Source organism: Grampus griseus, assembly GCF_964374135.1.
Source record: "Grampus griseus genome assembly, chromosome: 1".
Lineage (NCBI taxonomy): Eukaryota > Metazoa > Chordata > Mammalia > Artiodactyla > Delphinidae > Grampus > Grampus griseus.
Genome location: NC_139017.1, coordinates 75,585,684 through 75,598,055, shown reverse-complemented (window position 1 = coordinate 75,598,055; position 12,372 = coordinate 75,585,684). Strand labels below are relative to the sequence as shown.

General features: G+C 37.2%; 1 protein-coding gene across 4 annotated transcripts in view; it reads left to right on the top strand.

Moving 5' to 3' along the window:
• The window catches only part of VPS45 (vacuolar protein sorting 45 homolog), a 67,524-nt gene that overhangs the window by 25,023 nt on the left and 30,129 nt on the right, over positions 1-12,372 (top strand). For 3 of the 4 annotated variants that reach the window (XM_082652711.1, XM_082652710.1, XM_082652712.1), the window contains exons 11-13: positions 2,805-2,963; positions 3,168-3,275; positions 4,077-4,198. In XM_082652711.1, the coding sequence (XP_082508837.1) occupies positions 2,805-2,963; positions 3,168-3,275; positions 4,077-4,198 (389 nt within the window). Of the gene's footprint in view, positions 1-2,804; positions 2,964-3,167; positions 3,276-4,076; positions 4,199-9,303; positions 9,331-12,372 lie in introns of all 4 variants that reach the window. The other variant, XM_082652709.1, reaches the window with a different exon arrangement.

Below are 12,372 nucleotides of genomic sequence, written 5' to 3'. Positions count from 1 at the left end.
GAAGTGGATTTTTTAAATGGGAAATAGAGCCAAGAGTCAAGATTCAAGGAAAGGTAATTAGAAAGGAGCAAATAGGAAGGGTATAAACTGATTACTGCAAATAGTCTTTGACTGTCCCCATACCAGTTTTTGTGGGTTTACAGTTACTTGAGTATCTCAGATTTGCTTAGAAGTACAGGGACAGGTCAGTCAGAAATTGAGTAGATTTGAGGTAAAAAGAGAGTGACTACAAGGGCAGAAAATGAAATATTGTGCCTATAAGAAAAGCGACAACAGAGATCCCAGATGGATGTTTTAAACTTATGCCAGGTTGACTGAGATACATATGAAATTGTGTATTTTTACTTGATAATTAATTTGTATCCTGAACTTTCTCCATATTATAGTAGAAATTAGTGGAACATTTAAACAAATATTCTAAATAGTCTGTATTTAGTCACTGCTGTGTGGAAACGTTACCACAAAAGGCAAAAGAGGTAAGGAAAATTTTATGACTGCAGGGTTTAAATCTGTAGAAGAGAAATTTATTCCTTTTTGATCCTGTAAGGATGATGGTAATGAAATGTTCACCTAAAAAGCAACAATAAGAATCCTACCCAGAGAACTTTGTACTTGAAAACTACCTGGGAGGTTCCCCATTTCATCATAGTCCCTCTTTAGTGTGAAGAAAAGAGTTCTTAGTCATGAGACCTGGTTGTTGTGAAGTACTAAAAAGACAATGTATGTAAATGCATCTTGTAAGTTGCAGAGTACTATACAGATGTTAGTTGTTATGTCCTCAGAATCAAGTGCCTGAAGGCTCTTACTAGTCTGTCAGCCCAACTCATTTCTTTCTCTGATTTCCATATTCCTATTAATAGCATCTCTTTCAGTCTCTCAAACTAATTCCAAAATTTAGTTTTTAAGACCTTTTATAATTGATCCCTCAGTAACCAGATGAGCTTCTCTTCACTTTGTGTCCCCTGTCCATTGCACTGATTTTCAGTTTTTGGTTTTTGCATGCATATGTTTCTGTTATAATACCACATATGTGTTCCTGAAAAAGCTTCACATTCTGCAAAATCATGCACTAAAAATAAACAAAGGTTATGGGAAAATAGGGTTATAAGCAGATCACTTAAAATTTATATAACTAAAAAAGAGAAAGAAAAATCTATATAACTTTGTAATCAGAGCCCTGATAAAATAATAATCCTAATTAAAATGCTAACACAGTTAAATTTCGCTGGCATTTGCCCCTAGAAATGCACTCAGACCATCCTTTGTGGTTACTCCTGGGGCTCATGTTTTATTCTTCGACATATAAGGTCTCAAAAATATTTGCTTCTCATAGAGACTTGTGTCATCAAAATTAAAAATACGATATGGGAATATCAGTCAGTTCGGGGTTGTTTTGTTTTGCTTTTTAACACAGAAATATCTTTGCATCCTTTTCATTTGCACTTGCCCTTTCCCCACATAGCTTAACATTGTGGAAAGCACAGCAGTTCTTAAAGCTACAAAATCAGTTACTTCTAAAAAAAACACTTCTGTAGGATTTTCATCTTTTTTCCTTAACATATTGGTAAAGCTTCCTCTTTAAAGAGGAAACTTGTGCCTGATCTTTTCTAAATATTAACTTGCTGAAAAATTTACATGTAAACCAATATGCCTTCTGTGTTATTCCCATAGTTACCAATCTCGTAGAGCTAAGTGCATTAAGAAACATACTTTATAGCAGAATGGAACATACTTGTTTTATCCCCCTTTACCCCATTGTCTATGAACTCACTGAGGACAGAAACTGTCTCCAACTCATCTCTTTGTCCCCTCCAGTGCCTGGCATAGTGCCTTTTGCTTATAGAGTGATCAAAATGTATTTGGGGCTTCCCTGGTGGCGCAGTGGTTGAGAGTCCGCCTGCCGATGCAGGGAACACGGTTCGTGCCCTGGTCCGGGAGGATCCCATGTGCCGCGGGGCGGCTGGGCCCGTGAGCCATGGCCGCTAAGCCTGCGCGTCCGGAGCCTGTGCTCCGCAACGGGAGAGGCCACAGCGGTGAGAGGCCCACGTACCGCAAAAAAAAAAAAAAAAAGTATTTGTTGGCTCTAATTAATTTGTTCTGCATAATAAATATAAATCTATAGTATAGGGAAGTCCCTTAATGTGAGGACTGATACAACCTAAACATGATTTTGTCTAGCTTCCTTTGCTATCAGCACCTGCCCTCTTAAGATCTTACGTATTCAGTTTAGAGATTATATGCTGTTACATATTCATATCTCTGTAAGCCATGTTGAGACATATTGTTATATATGATGCTTCTTGGAGATTAAGCCCAGTCCTCCTATGTAAAATTCTCCCAAATTGTCTCCGTTTCACTGGTCGGTCACTGACACTAAAAAAGGCAGTAGAGTTTTACAAGTCAACTGGTCAGTTCTCTTCTGTGCTGTATTGATTGAAGTGGTAGAAATAGTGGTGGAAATAGTATGTGTTCCTTATTTCAGTGAGGAAATTGCAAGCTTTCCTACATGAGACCCTGGACCATCTCAATCAAAGGAAAGAAAAGAGGAAATAACCATAGTTTGTCTTAAAGCAATTACAGTGAGAATTTATGTCCTTATTTAATTCTTATCTTAGGCAAAAGGCATTTAATTTTCTGTAGTTGAAACAGTTTCTAAACCTATGACTTGTACATTGCCATAGTAGTGATCTTAGTCACATGTATTTTAGTCAGATGTATCACTACCATTCCATAATTATTAGAACTAAGATATTATACATCACCCAAGTGAAGGGAGGATAAATATTAGTTCTCTCTTTTTTCAGAATGTAAAGAGGCTCCTGCAGAACCCCAAAGTGACGGAGTTTGATGCTGCGCGCCTGGTGATGCTTTATGCTCTACATTATGAGCGACACAGCAGCAATAGCCTACCAGGATTAATGATGGACCTTAGGAATAAAGGTGTTTCTGAGAAGTATCGCAAGGTAACCAGATTTATATTAATCCCATCAAACAGGAACCAAATTCTAGTATTATAGCCTTAACTCTGACAAATGATGTCATACTGTTTTTATTCACAGAAATGTATAATTCTGTCCTCTCATGTTTTCATTTCCTTAATAAAGTTATTTTCTTCCTGTTCCACAAGCAATAAGAGGTTGTTTCTCTTTTTTTTTTTTTAAAAAAAGCTTGTGTCTACAGTTGTTGAATATGGTGGTAAACGGATCAGAGGAAGTGACCTCTTCAGCCCCAAAGATGCTGTGGCTATTACCAAACAGTTCCTCAAAGGATTGAAGGTATGATATCTCTATGCTTTCCTAAATGAGAAACAGTTGAAGTCCCTGAAGCTGAGAGTGAATGAATATGATCTTCAAAGTAACTTCAGGATTGCTGCTGATCCAGTACTATGTCAGTTAAATGAAATTAAAGCAGACATCCTCTTGAAAGCTTTTTCTTTAAATACTTTCTGTATTGGAATGCATCATCATTGGCCCAAATAGCTGAGAAGGGAATAATGAGATATTTCCAGGAAATACCCAAGAGTAAAAAGGCAGACAGTTCTGTTAGTCATAGCTATTTTACTCCATTTGTTTAAGATTTGTGAGGTTGTTTTTCTCTGATGGAAATTAAAGATGAAGCAAACAATTGTAGATCTTTTAAAAATACTAACCTATTTTCTTAAAATGGTCAAAAATGAGTTTTAATCTGCTAGCCTTTCTTATGTTTCCTGAAATTTTTCCATTTTCCTGAGTGTTTCTAGTCTCCTTTGCTACATAGTCCTTTTATTTGCTCTACATATCATATAATATTTCCACAAAAGGAAGGGTGTCAGTGAAGAGATAATAAAGGATTTAAGCAACTGCATTTTAAAAATTCCTTTATAATAGCTAACCTTAAATTACAGAGTTTTTTCATAAGATTAGAACATTTCTAATTGATGAAAATAATTAACTATAAAATTCTCCTAAAATTCCTGCTTGACTCTTGTCCCGTGAAATCTCTATTGAGTACATGTCCTTTTCTGATATGAGTATCATTAACTGTCATATTGCAATTTCCAAAAAAAATGACATAAGAACCATTTCCCCCTGTCTTAGGGAGTAGAAAATGTATATACTCAGCATCAGCCTTTCTTACATGAGACCCTGGACCATCTCATCAAAGGAAAGCTCAAGGAAAACCTGTATCCTTATCTAGGCCCCAGCACACTCAGAGACAGGTAAGATAACAAAGATATTAATAGTAAAAACCAGAGACACTAAGAAAATAGGAAATTTAGGGTAATGTAAAAGACTACGACAAAGGTTATATCATTCTAATCTTCCTTCCCCAGTTGTTTCAGTTCTAAGATTCTTTTGGTTTTACGTGTGTCAAAGTTAGATTTCAATTCCCCTACTAAGCCTGAAACATTGTTTCTTTTAGAATAAAGAAACAGATGTTTTGGAGAGCCCCAAATACTGTGTCCTGTCCTTTAGTCTCAGACCAGTTTACCTGTGCCGTTTAAGGTTCAGTTCCATGGCATCTAGCATTTGGAGTTTCAAACATTAAGGCTGAAAATAGATTTGCTGCTTGATTACCATCCAGAGCAGGTTGTTACTATTTTTGGTGAGGACTGGACTTTGCCAAATGTGGCCAGTATATAAACTGAGACCTAAGTGACAAAGGCCTTTTGTCACACAGGAGAAAAGGATGGCTTTCTTTTTGGGTATTAACTGAAGGAAGCAATTAATTGTCATTTTAATCCAGTGGTTTGTTAGTTTTAATAAAAACAAAAGTTGTCCAGAACAACTTACATAGGCCAACCTGAAATTTTAAATATACACAAATTCTACCTAGTTATAAATTATATTCTTGTGTATTTTTTATTGGGACCACATATTATAAAGGGCCTAATATATGTAGCTGAACCCTATTGGATAGATTAATGTGAGAATTGTTACTGTTGGTATAATTCTTATATTATTTTAGCTAATCATAATCTAAGGCTTTGGAAGAATAGTGTTTTATAAATGTAATGAATTTCTGAAAGGAGAAAAATATTTTGAGGTACATAAATAACTCTTGTATGATAAAATATATTTTTTCACGTTTTTCCTTTAAAAAAAAAAAAACTCTGTAATTTGGTAACAGAACAGAAAGAAAAAAAGAAAAGAAATCTTTTTAAAAATCCAAGGTTGAGAAGCAGAACATCTGGGGTTAAATTCAGAGAGTATACTCATTTGGCATCAAAATTTAGAAATGTCAGCTAAGTGGTAAGAATGAAAACCAGCCCAAAGCTATTCACCTATCTGAGAGGCTTTTTGAAAAACAGTATAACTCTCTTAAATAGCCTTCTAATTAACATGATAAAAGTAAAAATATTAATTTTCTTATGAATTTCATATAAGAATTATTGAATAAGAAATTAGCCACTTATTGCTAAAGGGACATAATAGACCACCAGAAGAATATTGTGGATGATTAGTTATGAGAGCAAACCTTTCTAATTTGGGGAATTCATTTCCAAACAAAGTTCAAAATGAGGCTCTTCCAACAAAACACATTCATCAGTTGTCAGCATCTGTGGGCATTTGTCACTATTACCTAAATATATATATAGTTAATTATTCAGTTACTTCATCCTTTTATATAACAAATATTTGAATGCCTTCAGTATGTCAAGAACTGCTGGGGAAATAGAAGTGACAGGAAAGACAAGGTACCTGCCTTCAAGGAACTTACATGAAGGAGACAGACAGTAAACTAGTAAAGAAATTTGAATATAATTTGAATGAGGTAAGTGCTATTGAGGAAATAAATAGGGTAATAACCTACAAAGTAACTTTGTAGAGGTGGGGAAGGCTACTTTAGATGGAGAGAACCTCTCTGAAGAAGTGATACTTAGGATGAGCTTTGAATTACAAGAAAGAACCAATCTCATAATGATTAGGAGGAAAAGCAACACAAATAGAGGGAACACCAGAACAAAGTCCTTGAAGAAAGAGAACTTGGCAAGTTCATGGAACAGAAAGAAGTCCAGTGTGGTTGGACCATAACAAGTAAGAAAATAAGAAGTTGAGAAGATAAGTAGGGCTGGATCACATAGGGTCTTACAGGCTCTGGTAAAGAGGTTTTTAACATTTTTAAATGTCATAGGAACCCACTGAAGAGCTTTAAGCATTCAAGTGACATAAACTGAATTATGTATTAAGAGATCACCTTGTGGGGAGAATGGATTATTGAAGACAAAGTTAGAAGCAGAAAGACTACTTAGGAGGTGGCTGCAATAGTCCAGGTAAGAAATGAAAGTGCTTTGGATAAGGAACCTAGGAGAGAAGGTAGAATCAATAGACTTATTTAATGGAGTAGAGTAATGGGACAAGGGTAAGGGAGAAACCAGGAATAACTCTCAGGTTTTGGGGGGAAATCAAGGGTTTTGTTGTTAAATTGCAGATGCCTGGTAGATAATCAAATGGAAATGTTCGATGCTAAATTGGGAGTCAACAAGATTTTGGTGATTTAAAGCCATGGGACTAGACTAGATCACTTAGGGGAAAAGAAGAGGACGCAGGACTAAGCACTGAATAGAAAATTGGAGTCAGCAATGGAGACTGAAGAAGAGACAGAAAGATAGGAGGAAAACCAGAAAAACTTGGTGTCATAAATATCAAGGAGTGAGTGGTTACCTGAGACCAGTCTTCTGAGACATAAAAAAGGTGAGGACAGGGCTTCCCTGGTGGCGCAGTGGTTGAGAGTCCGCCTGCCGATGCAGGGGACACGGGTTCGTGCCCCGGTCCGGGAAGATCCCACATGCCGCGGGGCGGCTGGGCCTGTGAGCCATGGCCTCTGAGCCTGCGCGTCCGGAGCCCGCCTACCACAAAAAAAAAAAAAAAAAAAAGGTCAGGACAGTGAAAAATCCATCAGACTATTCCCCAGGTTCAGTGAGTTTGGAAGCCAAATTAGAGAGGGTTACAAGAGATAAGACAAAATGGAGATAACAAACAGTATGTAACACTTTTTAAGAAGTTTTGCTTGAAGGGGTTAGAGAATGGGATTGTAGCTAGAAGAGATTGTAGGCTCAGGGGGATGAGAGATTCTAAAGCATACTTATAACTTGATGAGAATTATCCTAAAGAAGGAGAAATAGGTAACGCAGAAGAGAAAGGGCAAGACTTGCAGAAGTGAAGTCTTTAGGAGATCTAGAACACAAGCAGAGAAGATTTTGATAGGAGCAGAGGTACTTCTTTCACTGTAACAGCTTTTTTTTTTTTAATTTATTTATTTATTTTTGGCTGCATTGGGTCTTCACTACTGCGCGTGGGCTTTCTCTAGTTGCGGCGAGCAGGGGCTACTCTTTGTTGTGGTGCACGGGCTTCTCAATTGCGGTGGCTTCTCTTGTTGCAGAGCACAGGCTCTAGGCGCATGGGCTTCAGTAGTTGTGGCATATGGGCTCAGTAGTTGTAGCTCATGGGCTCTAGAGCACAGGCTTGGTAGTTGTGGCGCACGGGCTTAGTTGCTCCGCAGCATGTGAGATCTTCCTGGACCAGGGTTCGAACCCATGTCCCCTGCATTGGCAGGCGGATGCTTAACCACTGCGCCACCAGGGAAGTCCCCACTGTAACAGCTTTGATGTTGAGAACATGGGGCCATCTTGTTTGATTACTTCTATTTTCTCAGTAAAATATGACGTCAAGTTATCAGGTAAAATACAGGATAAAAAGAGAAAACATTGTGAAATTGATATCTTGTAGGCTTGTAATCAGATTTACTAGGGAAATGTAGTAGGATTTCTAGGCACGACTGAGTGCCCACTGGAGTTCTGTGGTCATTAATTTAAAATACAGCCCATGAACCTAGTTGTGTGGTTTTCTCTAGCAGCTTTTAGCTGCACTAGATTAAATGAGGAGAAGGCTGATAGCTGGGTCCAACCAGGATTTTAGGAAACAAAAAAAGAAGGAGGGTATTGGATAGTGAAAAAAATATTGTTGAATGAATTGGAGGTATCGATGAGGTCAAAGAAATATTACAGTAGCAGCATTAGCATAAGTGAATTAAAAGTTGAGGGAGTGGTTATTAGAGAAAGAGGTCTTCAATTCAAGATTTCATATTGTGGATACTTGTAATGCAAAAGTTTATGTTATAATCATGGATATTGGTGGCTGTGAGGGATGAAAGAACGAATCAGTGTGGGTGAGGAGACCAGGATGTGAGATGAGTAATCCATGTTGGTGTTAAAGTCACTGAAAATCTTGAAAGGAGCAGGAACGAAAAGGAGGACAGTAAACCAGAGCTGAAGTCTTCAGGGAATAAGAAAGTGACCAGGAAAGGAGGTCAGGAGAAAACAGTGCAACTATATCATAAGCTTCTAAGATAGTGGAAATTTTGAAGAAGGCAGAGAAATGGTTATGAAACCATAGTAGGGGGCACAGGGGATACCTATGCCACCTCCTGGCCCTGTTTAACAGAAAGAAGAAAGAAATTGTTAATAATGGTTACCTCTGGATACTGAGACAGTGGTTAGTTGTATACATATCTATCCTTCCCACTAGGTATTGTATTAAGTATTGTAATCTTGAAGTAAGAACTATGTTTTATTAATATTTGGGTTTTTCACAATATTTAACACAGTGCTTTGCATATAGATGTTCAATAGATATTGTCAGATTTCTTATGTAGGCATCTGTAGTAGTTGATACGACAAGATTTACAGTTGGGAAATGTAAACTAGAGAGTAAATTTGGTTGATGTTACCAGACAACTTCGACTTTCGCAGTTTGCCTGTACAGTATTTTGGCTCTGTATTCACTTAGACCCACCCTCAGCTTTAGGCACCGTCTTCACACTGGGTTATCACATTTAAAAGAGTCATTGATTTTAGTCATCTTTATGGCTAACTTAAGTCTCATCATGATAGAACTTCTTCGTTTTTTTGTTATTGTCATATTAGAAGATAGCAAAGGAGATCTGGTAAGAACACAACTTTGCAAAACCAGGAACAGTTGTAGGGATGTTTTAGCCCTTAGCTTTAAGTTAGTGGTTAACCTGTTTGGCAGTATAGCTATATCCACAAATTGGGTTTGCTCTTTCTCGGCAGATGGGACTCCCACATATCCTATTTATCAGGCTAGAGTTTTTTTTTTCTTGCTCCAGAATTGCTTCTTACCCCTGATAAAAACAAGCAACTTAAACATTTGGTGAGAAAAGGGAGCTATCTGGTCATGCATTCCAGAATTAGTCAATTCAAAAAGGAAGTACTCTTTCACATTTATACAAATTTAGTAGAATCTTGTTGTTTTTGTTTCTATGAAAGCAGCAGTCCTTTCTCATTGGCCTTTTTTCCTACAGTCAATGCTCATATGATCTTTACTACCTGTAAGTACTAGCTTCAAAAATTTGAATTTTAGCCATAAGTGTAACAGTCCACAAAGTAGATAAAATACTGCCTCTTAAAAGTTTGTTTTTCTGCTTAACTGAATGATTAACGATTAAAGTAATGATTTCCAGAAACACTGTGTGTGAAAATTTTTTTATTTTTCTAATACAATAGGATATAAATTGGTTGGGTTCTCAAGGTGTCCTTGTATGTATATGTGTGTGTGTGTGTGTGTGTGTGTGTGTGTGTATATATATATATATATATATATATATACACACATAACAGCATGAACAGACTGGTGTTTTCTAATGTTTGCTATCTGCATTAATTAATGCTTTTGGTTGCTATGGTGAATTACAGAGCACAGGAAGATGTGTACAAAGAATTGAACTTGTGTATTCCACATAGCTTCAACCATCATATAAAAATGATTTACTGTATGTTTTACTGTTGGCCTCATCAGAACATCTACTTTTAAAATTCACCAGGGGAACGAATTAAAAGGAAAAATGTCAGGGATGTTTTTTTAATTTTTTTTTTCACCAGTGTTCCTCCTTAAGCCAGCCTGACTAAGTAGTAGGAGGCTCAGGAAAACATTTATTAATGTTTTCATAACCAAATGTGACATAGTCATCTTTGTTAGGTACACAACTGAGTCAAGCTCTAAGAGCCTATCCCTACATGTAAGTTTTGTCGTTACACTGATATAACCTACACCCACAGTTACCACCCGTGGCATCTTCTTCCCTCTCCATCAATATGAAAATACTCTGGCACCCTGAAATTATCAGACTAAAGAATAGTGTTCTCTGGCTATGTTAGAAACCTGCTTGAATTTATTCCTTCCCAGTTCTTGCCTTTCTTTTCCATAAGAAAGATATATACTCTAGAGACAGGTGATAGGCAGAGGGCAGCTATGGAAAAGCGACATCATTTTCCAGGGTGATCCTTATTACTCCACCCAGCTGCTTTTCTTTTTTTTTTAAGATTTATTTATTATTTATTTTATTTTATTTATTTTTGGCTGCGTTGGGTCTTAGTTTCGGCACGTGGGCTCTCTCGTTGAGGCGTGCAAGCTCAGTAGTTGTGGCGCATGGGCTTAGTTGCCCTGTGGCATGCGGGGTCTTAGTTCCCTGACCAGGGGTCAAACCCGCGTCCCCTGCATTGGAAGGCGGATTCTTTACCACTGGACCAGAGAGAAGTCCCTTAGCTGCTTTTTAAATTGACTTACCAGATCAAGAGCTCAAAACAAAAGTGTTACTGTCTAATTCTTCTCATCAGTCACTGTACCCCTGTAAGGGAGAAACCTGCTTCCCTTCTTCTTAATGGAGTATTCTGTGTAATTCATGAGTATTTACTCAAGATAAGCTGCATAAAGGGTCTCAAGCTAGATTTGTCCCTCAACATCAAGAGCACTGCTTATGGAACGTTACTGTAAAAAAATACTCATTTTCTGGCAAAAAAAAAACTCATTTCAGGTTTGAGGATTTTATTGTTTCTGAATACTGTAACAGCCTTTTTTTTTTCCTCCTGTTTTCCACCTAGGCTGACCCTAGATAGTTACAACACAGACCAAACTGTTGGTAGAGTCCTCAGTCTCCTTGATGGCACGTTCTTATAACACTGGAATTTTTTTTCCCAAAGAACTCATTCTTTAATGACTATTAAACCAGTTGGGACTGCACTTCAGAAGCCATTATTATCTCAGATCATTGGTACCTCTAGAACCAATATAGTGGGAAGATTTAAAAATATATATCCTTAGAAATTTAGTGTATATTCTTGAGGGTAATACTATGGTAAAAGTTACAGGAACTCATACCAGTTTTTAAAATTACAACCAATTGTAGTTTATTTGATCTCTTTCTTATGAAATATACCCCTAAAGATCCTGACAAGAGCTGAACTTGAGTTTTAGATGTTCATATTCCCCTTCCCCTTCTGTAGAAATATTAGTAAGAACTGAAACAACACATACCAGATGTAGAAAAAGACAAGAACCTGTATTTTGCCTGAATATTCAGTCCCCAAATAATTGAGAGTTTATCATACTTGGTAGAAAACTATTGCTATCACAATTATACAACTCGTCCTAAGCAAATGACCTTTTTCAGCAAGAAAAAGCTGGCCAGTAACTGGAGGCAAATACTTGAAGGAAAAAAACCTTGATAGTATAGAAAATTTTAGTCATTCGTGAACAGTGGTAATGCTTTCCTATAAGTTTATAAAGAACCTCTTTCCCTGCAGCCTAAAGCACCAGATTAATGTTGGATTAATAATTTAGGCTTAAGGCTCATAACTCTTTTCTGTGCTACTAGAGGAAATCATACAAATTATAGATTAGGGCCACTACAAATTCACTGTTTCTCACTTCACTTGGGCCTTCAGGGATACTCAGTCAAACTTAGTAGTTCTCTCTCTTTGTCTCATTCACTACATCAGTTTAGAATGTTTTCCATAATGTCTAAGTCACCTGACCCACACCAGTGTTTCCTACTTCACAGTGGAAAAAATTGAGTCTGTCAGACATTAGCTCCCTCAGTGTCTAGCCCCCATGTTTATAAACTTAGTTACATATATCTACCTAATCTCCTTCCTTCATTCTAAAGGAAATACATCCTCTTTTCCAATTCAGAACTAACCTCTCTGCCAACACTCATTTTAGACTCCTACCATCATTGAAGGAAGCCTTTCTCTGTAATTACTTACACTTTCTGTAATTATTTCCACTTTCTCTCCTCTCTCTCTTTCTCTCCCCCTTCTTCTCCCTCTCCCTCCTTCCTTCTTCTGTATTTTCAGCTTGTCTTCCTCTAATTACTTTTCCACAGACTACACGCATACTGAAGTTTCTCCTGTTAAGTAATGTATTTAAAGCCCTTGAGCCTGGATTCTCCTCTAACCTGTCTTCTCTTCAGTCAAGCTTCTTGGATAAAGTCGCTATCTTCACTTCTCACCTCTTCAATCCATGTACCCTGGCTTCTTGCTCCACTCTAATACACTGAAACTCTTCTTGTGAAATCACATTGCAGGAATGTGCA